Here is a 13,972-nt window from a genome sequence, read left to right as displayed (position 1 = left end):
TTGATGTCTAAAACACAAAAGACCTCTTCTCTTAGGAGTTTCAAGTCTTTGCCTTCTCTGTGGCTAAGATGATGGCTGAAGTTGCAAATCGGAGTAAGTTACACCATCATCACTCATTACTGTAGGGCAGAGATACATGAAAATAAACAGAAAAATACATTTTAAATTCATGTAAATTATGAAATCCATAAGTAAAATTGGTATTGAATAAAATAGTGTTGGGAATGAAACTGAATAACTAGTGATTAGAATATAATTACAAATATGAAAATATTTTAAGATTGAAAAAATATTATTTTCTAAGTGTTACTTAATGAGTTGGTATGTTATATCACTTTTGGTCTTCTTAATATTGTCTATTCACAATGGCAAATCTATAAATGTCATTTACTGATAAGTAAAAATGCAAAAGATGATCTGATGGCTTTACTGAACTCTGTCAACTGAAACTTATCTTTACAGCCCGGCATTCACATTCTTCCACAATTTCACTTGTTCCAGCTTTCTTTTCAGTCTCATCTTTCACGTCGACCTATTTCCATTTTCCCCACAATTCCACTGACACTCTTGTTCTTTTTCAACATACCATAAGCACTTCTCCAATCTCAATGTTTTGCTCAAATTCTTCCTTCTCTAGTACATTTTCCTCCTGTATTTGCTGATTATAATTTTAGTTTGTTCAATCTGTAAATCAAATTCCACCACCTTTAATAAAACTTCCAGATCCTTCAATAACAATTCACCTCTTCTTCCAATTATTCTCATTATTCTTCATTTGTCACCATTCCATTAGTTATCTCCTCCTATCTTTCTTTCATTAAGGTCTCCCCACTGTATTATGAATTTCTTGATACATCTTATGATTCTTTGTTACTGCTGCAATTGTTTATTAGATTTCTATACAAAGTATAAAAAAGTTAAATTTATCTTCAAAACTAACGTTTTGTGTACTAAATAAACTCTAATTCGAGAAAAATTTGAAAAATATTTTTCCTGATTAAAACATTTTAGAAAATTTGATAGGAATCTATGTGAAATGTTTTTACTCTCATACTAAAGGATAATATACCCAAGTTATTCATAGTCACAAGACACATCTATGAAAAGGTTGATTATGCTGTACCCTGGTGAAATTTTGTATTTCATTTATTTTCTTTAAACCTCTATTTTATACCACTTAACAATGTTATCATAAAATGTCATATCTAATAATAACAGTGATAATAATAATGAAATTACTAAAAATAAATAATAATTAGAATAGTTTCTTTAAGACTACTCGAGCTCATTTGATTTCCCTCCTAGCAGCTTTTTTTTCTTCAACTCTTTCTCCCTTCCTTTCCTCTCTGTCCCCTTTCCCCACTCTGTCACTCATACTTTTATTCCCTTTTCTCTCAAATGATATATATAGAGAGAGACATATAAATATATAGATATACATATTAATCATACAATTAATCAAAGATTAATCATAAACTCATTAAGGGAACTCGGTTTTAGGGAGACTTGATTTCACTCACTAACAGCCAAATGGAAGAAATGCATAGGACAAAGTATGTGTAAAGGCCAGGGAGCTTCCACACCCTCTCTGGACAGGTGCACCACCCTGCCAGCATATGGATGTGTTTACCAACCCAGAACCTCTGTGAATCTCTTTGCTGAGGGTTTTTGTGGAGGCTTCGTCATGTAGGCATGGATGATTAAATCACTGGTTATTGGTGATTGAATTCATGTCCAGCCCTTCTTCCCCTTCCTGTAGGTCTGAGGGTGGGGCTGAAAGTTCCAACTTTCTAATCCATATGGTTGGTTCCTCAAACAACCAGCCCTAGTTATCCAAGAGTCACCTCATTAGCATAAATTTAGAAATGGTTGAAAGGGGCTTATTATGAACCACAAAAGATGCTCCTTTCACATTTCACTCAGGAAATTATGAGGGTTTTAGAAACTCTGAATCAGGTACCAGGGAGGGAGACCAAACATACATTTCTTATAATATCACAGTATCACAGATAATATATATTAGCAAACTGTTGTATACATTTTCAGCTCTGAATTTTTTTAAAAAATCCACATTTTCATTCAGAAGGAGTGAGACGAATAAATCATTGACATCACTTTTCTTTTCAGGAAAGTGAGGATAGAACTTCCCAAGTTAGTAGATCACATGAAGCACTGAAATAAAGTTGTTGTGTATTATTTGGTGTCAATCTTCATTTAAATCTGTGTTGAGATAATTGCTAAGAAAAGAGGTATGGTGAAAAAAATACCATGTATTTAACATATAAAATTAAGATCAGAATATTCATAAAATAATTTACTTTATAATTTCAAGTGGCACAGAAATCTCCTTAATATTAAAAGGAGGGCTTCCCTGGTGGCGCAATGGTTAAGAATCTGCCTGCCAATGCAGGGACACAGGTTCGAGCCCTGGTTCGGGAAGATCCCACATGCTGCGGAGCAACTAAGCCCGTGCGCCACAACAAGAGAAGCCACGGCAATGAGAAGCCTGCTCACACACGAAGAGTAGCCCCCACTCGCCGCAACTAGAGGAAGCCTGCGAGCAGCAACGAAAACCCAACACAGCCAAAACTAAATAAATTAAATTAATTAATTAAAAATAAAATAAAATGAATTCCTTCAAAGATATTCAAATTGTAATACATCTTAGTCTAAGATACAAATTGATCCATTTTACCTACTCCAGAAATAGATAATTGATTGAAAAAAAGCAATTATTATTCTTCCTGCACTTACTGGACTATTTAAAAAATTAAATTATTATACATGATTATTTACATATATAACAATATTTGCTTTGACATTTTTATTTTGAAACAATAGTGCTTGGTATGTACATTATGAAGTCCCTTAGACATAAAATACATACGTTTTAATGATACTGAGATTATTTTACTTTCATGGCATCACAGCATTCTATTTCTATATTTTTAGATGTATATAAGTGTTGACTTATCATTGTTTCTTGGATTCTCCCTAAAATGCTATATACACTCTATATGATATCTTTAATTTTATCCCTATTTTATAAATCTTTGAGGTGTTTTATGCCAGTTTTGTAATGAGTATTTCAAGGTACAGGGACTCAAGAGACAAATTTTTTTCTAAGATAGCTATTCATTTAGTATCTGAATTAGAAACCAGGTCAAAGTATTCAACTTACTTGACTAGTTTGTTTTCCTAGATAAGCTGCCTACCAAAGGAAAATGTGTAAAATCAGGATTAAGTACATACTTGTCATCCTTGCCTTCTGGTTGAAGTATAATGAAATTCTAAGTAGCACAGAGAACCCAGCTCTCTGTTAAACTTTTTTCTTCATTAGCAAAATACTGTACTAACGGTTGCATCTGTACTCAATCCACTTTCTGGACAAGCACAGAAGCCAGAGTCTAAGAGTGGAAAATAAAACATAATTAATAATATTGTTATTTTCAACATTTTTCACTGGTATTTACTCAATCAAAAACCACTTGTTATTTGTTCATTTCTATCAACAAACATTAATTGAGAAACTACTATATGCACTGCAGTGTGAAGTGCTAAGGGGATATGACTAAATAAGTCAGATACGATCTTTTACACCATAATATAAAGGATAAGGTAAAGGGTAAGATAATAAAATTACCAATAATTTATTAATTACAATAAGTTATTCTTATTAATTACAATAAGTTACTATAATTAATAACTTATCAATTATAATAAGTTATAATCGATAACTTATAATTAATAAGTTATTCTTGTGGAAAACATTACAAGAATCATTGTTTGCTAAAAAAACAAAAACATGTAGCAGAGAATGAGATGGGAGTGCTTAGGAGAACGCCTTTTAGGAAGTGACCTACAAGCTGAGCTCTTAAGGGTGAATAGGAGTTAAACAGAAGGGGAAGTAAATGAGAAAATCTTAACAGGCAAAGGAAACAGCATTTTCACATTTCCTGAGCTGGAAAAGAACCTTGTGTATTGATGAATTTTTTTTATTGGTAAATAAACTAAGAAAAGAAATATATTTGTGCACCCTTAATTAGGTAGTTTAGTGGTGGAATTTTGATGGATGTTCAGAAAGTGTTTTTATTTTCCTCCAAAGTTTGATAGATTAAAAAAAAATTAGCTGAAAATCTGGTAACATGATATGCTAGTGATGGTGTCTTATTTACTTTTCTCTCCTTAGTACCCACAAGTCACAGTATATGGTAAGAACTCAAGTGTTGCCATATGAAATTTGCTGAATTTGCTGAAGCGAGTCATGAAAGAAGTGTTACACGATCACAAAAGAGTGAGGAACAATTGCAGGAAGCATTCAGGGAAAGAAAGAATTCACGTAGCAATTGGATTTTGAGCTGGATAAGAAGGACTTGGAAATGCCCAAATATTTGTACTTTTTCCTGAGTCATGTAGTTAATAGCAGGAGCAAAGGAAAAGAGTTAGGAAAGCCTCAAAAGCTATGAGCAATCACAGGCTGGTAATCAGAATTCGCTGTAACATTTGTGGTATTTTGTTTGTAATCTGTTACATAATCATACGCAGGCAGAAAGGAAACAAGCTTGCATATCAAGCTCATATTTCCATTATTCATTAACATACAGATGTTAAACATTTACTACCATCCTTACATTAGAGAACGTTAAAATTGGACCCTCCTACAATGAAGAAAGAGAAGGTTTATTACTGTTATATTCCCTCATGCTCCTGAGTGGTGGAGTAGAGGAAAACCTCTATTTTCAGATTTAAACCAACCACTGGGGTTGCTTTACAAATATTTACAAATATTGAAACCTACATGGTGATGGTGGTTCCTGGAGAGGATATTGCCTGGAAAATGTGTTTAGAAAATGCTGTAAGAAAGCATTAGATATTTACGTGATTAGGTTCAAGTTTCAAGAAATACATGAAATTTTAAGAATGTTATATATTGGTGAAATAAAACCTTTATGGTAAAAATGCTTCTGAAAAGGTTTGAGTCTCAAAAAGCTTCTCTAGAAGAAAATTAACCACTTTTAAATGAGTCATGCCATAATTCAACACAAGGTGCAGCACTCCTAGAGTCTCAGGAATAAACCTTAATGGAACAGTCTGAGAAGATGCAGAGGAAGAAAGAGAAGAAAGAATCAGTTAAGGGATGGAGGTCTTAAAAATGGAAACCACTGGGGGAGAATTCAAAAGGCTCCTGGATCTGCATAATAAATATATGGATGTGTCTTTTAGTCTTTAAGTCGTTTATTTGATACATAGCCATTTGAGCAATGAAACACTGGAAAAGGAAGATGTTCTGTTCAGACCCCTAACTCCATAATTTTTAAGTGGAGTACTTTATTCTTCAGTGAGATTATTTTTACATTTTCTTATCTACCTCCATCAGAGGAGTGTGAAGTGCTCAGGGGATATGACTAAATAAGTTGGACATGATCCTTTACACCACATTATAAAGGATAAGGTAAAGGGTAAGATAATAAAATTACCAATAATTTAGAAATCTGGAGTAAGAAAGCAGCAAGCTACCTCAGTTATTAACTGAGCATCTGCTATGTTCTCATTTCTGTTTTATATGCTTGCTTTTCAAGTACATTTTTTACTTCTCAGAAAATTCACAAGGTAGATATTCCCAATGTGTAGATGAAAAATTGAGGCTCTGATAATAAAATTATTTGCTCAAAGCTTCAAAAATAGTCAAAATTGAACTAAGAATTCAAATTCAGCTTTGTCTAAACCTCTAGCACTTTTAGTGACTGCTTATGGGGAGGAAAGGGGAGCTGTGGGTCTCAGTCCTACAACCACAAGGAACGAAATTCTGGCCAAAGGGTGAATGAGCTTGGAAGAGGACTCTGTTTCAGATGAGAACACTGCCTGGCCAAGACCTCGGTTCCAGCCTTGTGAGGCCCTGAACAAAGAACACAATTAAGCCGTGCCTAGTTCCTGATCCATAGATAGTGTGAGATAATAAACGTGTTGTTTTAAGTTTCTAAATTTAGTGTAATTTGTTATGCACCGATACATAACCCATATTACATACATTCAGGGCAATGGATAACACATTCAAAGCAACAGGATGAAATTAAGAGAGAATAAACTGACTTTTGGCAATATTATTTTGTTATATTGTGTGTTTTTTACAAATTTCCTTACCCTCTTCCTTTTCTTCTATATCCAACATTGAGATAGTCATTCAACAAGATCCTTTCATGTACATTAGCCCATTTCATAGCAAAAAACAGAGAGCAAAAGAAAAATAAGTGTCTATATTCCAGAGAATATATCAGAAATGTCATATCAGAGGGAAAAAATATTTTGTGCAAAACCTTTCTATAAAAAAAGTTGTTCCCATCCCAAGGACTACAAAGATATTTTCAGGATGAAGGAAAGCAGAATGCAGGTAAGAGTGGGAGAAAAAATAATAAAAATGAAATGGGTCAGATGGTCCTGGATTGAGTGTGATTAATATGATGGGGCCAGAAGTGAGAAGGACACTGCCATGGGTGACCAGTACTCTTCATTCAAATCAGCACTTTCCATCATAAAGCCCTGAAATGATATGGGAGCTTAAAAAAACATCTGAGCTATAATTGGGTGGCAACAGGAAGTTTCTTCCCTCAGTGGAGACAATTTTGACATAGATTACTCTCTGAAATTAGACATCATCCGTCATATTTAACACCTTCCGTTCCCTCATTGTTCTTGCAACATTGTAATAAATGTTCATGAGTTCTCAGAAAAAAAAAAAAAGGCTGATTGAACTCTGGACACTTCATAGTGTGATGATATGAAAGTAACAATGTGAACCTATACTTTAATGCAGCTAAATAAACACAGTTGAGATTCATCCTGGACAAAAATTATGAAAATAGACTATCCTTGGTTCATTACAGAGAAAACCACTCTAGGTAGGAAAAAACAAAGAAACACACAAAAAACTCAGAGGAAATTTTTTGTGGGAAGAGGACAGATTGATGGGACAGTTGGAACAGAAAACTATTTATTTTCATTATAAGCTTGCCTATAATGTTCTTTTCAAATTCAATTAAACTATATTATTATGAAAATCACATGGACAACAAAGGCAAAACATTTCAAATATCTAGAAAGTGCAATGCATGTTCGCTTAGTCCAAGTTAAACATTTGAAAGATGTTATAGTCTATCCTGAATTTTGCATAGTACAACTTAAGTGCATTTTTCCTAAGTCAACCTGCATACAAGAATGTGAAGAGTTCAAGTTGTAGTACTATTATATTTATATTTTGAGAAATAAAACATAAGAGGTTCTTTCCTCTTCCTGACTCTTTGTATTTTAAAAATCAACTTTGGGTTCCTAATTATTATTATTTAATTAAAATATAAAACTAGAGAGCAAATATAGATGTCAATACACAAATTTTTAAGATGTAGATGCAACAATTAAAAAAAGGGAATTGGCTTTTGATATCTGTGAGGTTGGGAAAATCTCTTCCAGGTCAGATGGGCATCAGAACTCATTGTGTTCCCACCCCTTTTTTACCTATTTAGAAATCCTTCAATAAAATGAGCTAGCCCCTCCTCCACCCAAAAAAAAAATGGTAATTATTGGGTTGGCCCAAAAGTTCGTTCGGGTTTTTCCGTAACATCTTACAGTATTTAGTTTTTGGTACATAATTTTAGGAAAAGGCTTTGGGGACTGGCTAGAGATTAAAATCTTCAATGTACATGTAAGAATGGCTTTTTTACTGATGGATAAGCATAAGGCAAGAAAGATATGTGGAGTAAAGAAATAAGTATTATAAATTTATGCGATCAGGGCTTAGATGCCCTTTCCTCTTGCAAAATATGAAAGCAATCACGTGAGACCATATATTTGGCCAAAGACTTCCAACTGTTCTGCAGAACTCTGTAGCATCAAGAGAAGACACACAAATGTGTTCCCCTCTGAGGCCGGGTGATACATATGAAGAAGCTATTATATGGCACTTTCAGCTCTAAATTAGAACATGTAGATGTATAGATATCCAGAAAGAATTAAAAAAGAACACAAATTATTTTTACTTCCAGAAAAAGAGAGATGAGGATGGGACTTCTCAATTTAGTACACCATACAAAGGACTGATATGATGTGATATATATTATTTGGCATGAATTAAGTTTTATTTAAATTTCTGCAGAGAGAATTTCCAAGAATATATGCATAAACTATTAAATTCACCATTTACCATATACATTAATATTCATGAAATTATTTGTCTTGACTATAATTTTAGGTGTAGGCACACATTTCATCAATTTTAAGACACATGACAAAATTTAAAAATTATAACTATATATGATGATGGAAGTTAATTAGACTTAGTGTCTAGTTATTGTTATGTTGTATACTTGAAGCTAACATAATGTTATATGTCAATTATATCTTGATAAAAAATTTAAACACGTTTTCAAATATATGAAAATTATATGATTGATAAGACAATTTGAAACATTTTACAGATCCCAGAAGTAGGTAGTTAGTAATATATGTTACCATTCTAAGTATACTGAATCTTCATTGCACACCCCTTCTGCCCCAAGAAACATCTAAATAAGCCGTTGCTTACAGATATAACGATATTTACTTCCACAGTCCACATCCAAAACACTTCCGCTTGGGCCATATATTATGCAGTTCTTTAGATTTAGATGGTGAAGGGATAGAAATCTGTAATGAAGAAGAATTTTTTAATATATTGGGAAAAGGAAATGAGAATGTTCAAGGATGATGCTTTTGTTAAATGATAGAACTATAGAAATTTTAAAAGCATTTTAATGAGATATTACCACATTGAGTCATTATCTTTTTTTCATTCAAGTCAGTTTTCACAATTTCGGAGTACAGTGTTACAAAAACTCAGCTATTGCATCAGTAATCAATAGCAATGAAGTTGGGGATTTTTTTGTTTTTGCTGTTGTTTTTAATGGTTTTGATATGTTATATACTTTACTTCTAAGATGCATCTGCTAATCTAGTCTAGGGAAAAAATCAGAGCATAAAACCTGTCATTGTATGATACTGTAAATCCCACGTTTATGAATGAAAATGAGATTTGAAGATTACAAATACACAGAAAATAAGCCCAGAATGTTTGAAATATGGGATGATGCGGTGAATATTGGGCTCCACCAGAATAAGGAAAATAGTGGATATACTCTTTTCTCTGGACGGCTTTTGTGTATGTGAGAATCTGTACATGTACATACATATCCAAGTGCTTGTACCAAGGCAGGAAATAAAAGCATACATCAAAAGCTCTTTTAGAGTCACAAGTACACTAACTTCATGTCACTTGAGCATACACTTGGGTGTTGTGGTTGGGACTAAAGTTGTTATTCTGTTGTATCGATTCTCTTTTCTGTATTCTCATGTCCTAAACAGGATATCTTACCTACAGTGTTCCTGGATGTTACGTTCTCTGATCAGATCTAAGGATAAACTCAAAAAGAACAGAAAAAGGTTTTGAGTGCCAGAAACTTACAGATCTTGGGAGAGAGTAGAATTATCCTCCCACAACCAGGCATGATGTTCTTCACTGTAAGAGAGTCCAATCCAGTAATAATAGGAACTGGAGTTCATAAAATGCTGTTTGGAAACAAAGACCAACATATTAACCTATTTTGAATCTATTCTAGGGATCATGTACTTTTAAGAAAGTCAGTGTCCAGTATTCAGATTCAGTTTTTCAGTTATACAAACTAAAATCAGGTTTAACTTTTAATTTAGGAGGTATAGTCAAGTCACATGCCTCATATTTCTCATTCCTCAAGCCCGTTCATTTATGGAGGAAAACATACCACAAAATCTCACTTCTTGAAAGAATGAAAAACGTCACAAAGGGAATTAGAGCTTTCATGAAACACTTCCTTCACTGGGGATCAGCAATCAAATTTGATCTCAAATCAACAGTATCTTGAGGGATAAATCTTAGCACAGGTTCTGCATGGAGCTAGAGAAAATTTTCACTTTTTCTTAAGAGTTGGGTAATTGTTTTATAATATTCTTCATATTCATTCCATGTTATATCCAAGAGTGATAACAAAAGCTATATAATTACAAAATAAATTATAAATTCAATTAATGCGCTAAAAATTCAAAGTTCTTTGAATAAAAATAATGATCTATTATTTATTCTTTGAATTCTCTCTAAAAAGTTTCTTGTACTTTATCTGTCACATTCCTATAATGTAAATCTTTGAGAAATTTTGTGTAGATTTTATGACTGTTTCAAAGTATAGGAAATTAGCTCAAATATAACTGCCTATTTACTATCTGATTAAAGACTTGAATCAAAGTATTCAGCTTACTTAGATAATATTTTCCTAGGTCAAAAAAAATGTAGAAAAATTGGAATTAAATACATGCCAGTTCATTTCTCTTTTGTATCTGAAGTAGACTGGAATTATGAGAAACACAAAAATTTCTACTGTCTTTCCATGTTTTTACTTCATTAGAAATGAGGTAGCAGTTGCATTGGTAGCCAAGCCACTTTTCTTGGCAAGAACAGCAGCCAGATCCTAAGAGAAAAAACAAAACATGACTTGATGACATTGGAGATTCAGTTTTTTTCAGTGCTATTTACTCACTTGTTATTTAATTTTTTCTACAACTATTCTTTGAGAATTTACTGCATACACCACAGTTCAGGGGATATTAATCTGAATGACTCAGACATGACCCTTCTTCCTCATGAAGATTATATTCTAGAGATAGAGACAGAATTATACAAATTTCAGTCATTTATGAATTATATTTAATGATAATTTGTGTAAGTATACACAAGAAATTCAGTATGTTAAAATATTGTGTAGCAGAGTATAGGATGGGGGGCGGTTAGAAGAACCTTTTTTGAGGAAGTGACCCAAAATTGATCTCTGCTGTGTAATTAAAAGTGAACTAGATAAAAGAGATATGTAAAGGAGGAAAGCATTTTAGCATATTTCCTGAGTCAGAAAATAATTCTGGATATTTTATTTCAAAATGAAGTTAATAAAGCACTTAGCTTGAAGTCTGACCATCCAGTTTACTAGTGATAGTGTCTTCAACATTTACCATCCTCAGTGATAAAAGTCATATTATGTGGTAAGCACTCAAATCTTTGTCAAATGAATGGTGCTGAGATTGTAGAGTTGAATGGTGGCTACCAGGGGCTGGGATGTGGGGGAAATGGGGAGCTGTTGGTCAAAAGGTACGAGCTTCCATTTAGAAGATGATTAAGTTTTGGGGATCTACTGTGCATCATTGTAACTAGAGTTAACAGCACTGTATTATATACTTGGGAGTTGCTACAAGAGAGCTTCTTAAACATTCTCACCACAAAAAGACATGATAGTTGTGTGACATGATGGAGGTGTTAGTTAATGCTATGGTGGTAATAATATTGTAATAAGTGAATCATTGTACACTTTAAACTTATACGATGTCATATGTCAATTATATCTCAATAAAGTTGGAAAAACGCTGAGGGAAAAAAGATATGAAGGAAGTGCTATATGAACACAGAAGATGGTGAGACATGATTTAGGAAAAGATACATTTAAAAACTTGGACTTTGAGCTGACATTCACTGGTTAAGTAGAGGTTAGAATTGCAGAAATCTCTGTGCTTCTTTCTGAGTTATGGAAGAAGCGGAGGTAAAGGTAAAGAGGTATCAAAGTATGGGTTATGAAACACAAGCCGGCACTTAGGATCAGCTACAATATTTACTGTAATTTGCTTTTGTTACTTAAACATGAGCAGTCACATAGGAAAAATAGGTCACTTCAGGCTAATATTTTCCTTATTACTTCATATATAAATGACACACATTCAATGTAATTTAATAAATTCTTAAGTTAGCAATAAAATGAGACTATCCTATAATTTCTATTACTAAGCATAATATCCCTTCATGCTTCTGTGTAAGAAAAACAAGAATATTTCATTCTCTACCAGCACTAAAGTTTTCCAAAGTATGGAACCCACCTTCCCGGAGATCTGTGGAGGGTCCTGGAGAGAATGTTGGCTGAACACTTTGTTTAGTAAATGCTGTAAGAAGTGATTAGAAATTTACTTCATCAGACACAGGTTTATGAAATAACAAAATATTATGCATTAGCAAAATGAAACCTTTACTGTAAGACAGTTTCATCACAATTTTGATCTTTTTATATAGTCTTGACTAGAAAAACTTACAATTTTTCAACAAAACTCCCAAAGCAGCCACCAACAAAAGGCACATTACTCCTAAGACCCCAGAAATCAGCCTCCATGGAGTGGTCTGAAAAGCTATAAAGAAAGAGAGATAGGATAAAGATTTTAAGAACAAACACAGGAGCTGAAGTTCTTAAAAGCATAAACCAGTGAGAGAACCCAAAAAGTTCCTTGGTTTAATAACCCAATCATTTTGCCAATGAAATGTTGGAAAATGAAGACATTCCATTCAGAACTCCACCCAATACCAAAAATTTTATATGATGAACTTTATTCTTCAGTGAGATTATCCATACCTTTTCCTCTTTATCAGCTCTATCTTATCAAACTGTACTTACCATTTATTTTTTAATTTGACAAAGAAGCTTAGAGATCTGTAGTAAAAAGAGATCAATAGGCACCAAGTTCGGTCTTGTGGGCTGATATAACAAACTCTTATTTTTGTAACAGCAACAAAAAAATCACAAGATAGAGAATCTGATTGCCATTAGGTAGCTGAGAAAATGTAGGATCCATTAATAATGTTATTTTCTCAAGGAATCAGAGCTATTAAGTACCCAAGTCAGAAATCAAATGAAAGTTTGCCTAGACCCAGAGTCTTTCATTTAACATATTCCATCATTGTTACAATAATATCAATACTACTTGCGAGTGTGTCCTTCTGCTAATCTCAGTGTATTCACTACTCTGAGAAATGTCAGGCTGCTCATAGCTTTGTAGAGGCTGTACCGTGAAGAGAAGACACGGTGTGATGAGAGGTTCCTCAACCGATGTAGCGGTAATAACTTGGGAACCTGAGTTCATTTCACAGTACATTGAATTATGATACGTAAAAAACCACTTTTTTACAGGAATCATTTTTTACATGTATTACATCTTCTCATACCAAAAATTACTTGCTCACAGGCTTTTCCCCTAAAATAATTTAGCATCAGGAGATTCTGCATTAATATTAGTGCACCAAAGGGTGTTGTCATTCACAACAGTCCAATGTGTCAAACTGTTAATCTGGGTGGTTTTGGGGATGTCACAACACAAATGGTAAATTAAAAAAAAAAAACACTTTTAAACATTTTGTTGATAATATTTAACATTCTCTATTTATTTGCATGCTAGAATTATGTTGTTTATATTTTTCCTGGTAAATTCAGATTCCAATCAGAATTTAGAGCTATCCCTGTCAGAATCCACTCTTTAAACCTGTTGGAAAAATCTTTACAAAAGCATTTCTAAGTAACAGAATGAAGAATCAGAAAAATGTAATTAAACTAGAAAGTGCAGATACACGGGAAGGCTAAAAATATATACTTTTTTCTTAAAGCGTTGCCTCAAATTAGCCATACCCACAAGATATTTTTCCTGGTTATTTTTATTTTTTCATTTTATGACTTGGGCTGCACATACCTGCCATGTGAAATGCTGTTCCAGTGTCGATGCAGGAAAGGCACGATGGCTGCTTGTTCAAGAAGAACTGGGTTAGATCACGGAGCTGAGCTGGAGGCTAAGGAACCTGAAAGTTGTGTATGAAGAAATTTTTAAAAAAAGAAAAATTGTGTATTCAAGTGTGCTTGCATCGTCTGCTGATGAGACATGGATGTGTAGTATGAACAAGAAGCAGTAAAATCACTATCTTCTAAAATGTTTCTGGAACCACAATACAGGAAATTCTCACTGAATTTGTGCAATGCACACCCTTTGACTATCACAAAAGAAGGTGAGAGGAAGTTTTTTTAATGTTTGAACATCAAAGTCATCTTAAAAAAAATTACTT

General features: G+C 33.3%; 1 protein-coding gene across 1 annotated transcript; it reads right to left on the bottom strand.

Annotated features, from left to right (window-relative positions):
• Window positions 1-8,527: 8,527 nt before the first annotated feature.
• On the bottom strand, window positions 8,528-13,612 carry KLRD1 (killer cell lectin like receptor D1). Its single transcript, XM_068560939.1, has 7 exons — window positions 13,606-13,612; window positions 12,184-12,276; window positions 11,974-12,036; window positions 10,676-10,712; window positions 10,375-10,534; window positions 9,491-9,594; window positions 8,528-8,676 (listed from the first exon to the last, which is right to left on the bottom strand). The coding sequence occupies exons 1-7, from the start codon at window positions 13,610-13,612 to the stop codon at window positions 8,556-8,558; spliced, it is 585 nt and encodes a 194-aa protein (XP_068417040.1). The 3' UTR covers window positions 8,528-8,555.
• Between the last annotated feature and the right edge of the window lie 360 nt (window positions 13,613-13,972).

This window comes from Eschrichtius robustus, chromosome 13, assembly GCF_028021215.1.
Source record: "Eschrichtius robustus isolate mEscRob2 chromosome 13, mEscRob2.pri, whole genome shotgun sequence".
NCBI lineage: Eukaryota > Metazoa > Chordata > Mammalia > Artiodactyla > Eschrichtiidae > Eschrichtius > Eschrichtius robustus.
This window is presented reverse-complemented; position numbering and strand designations above follow the sequence as displayed.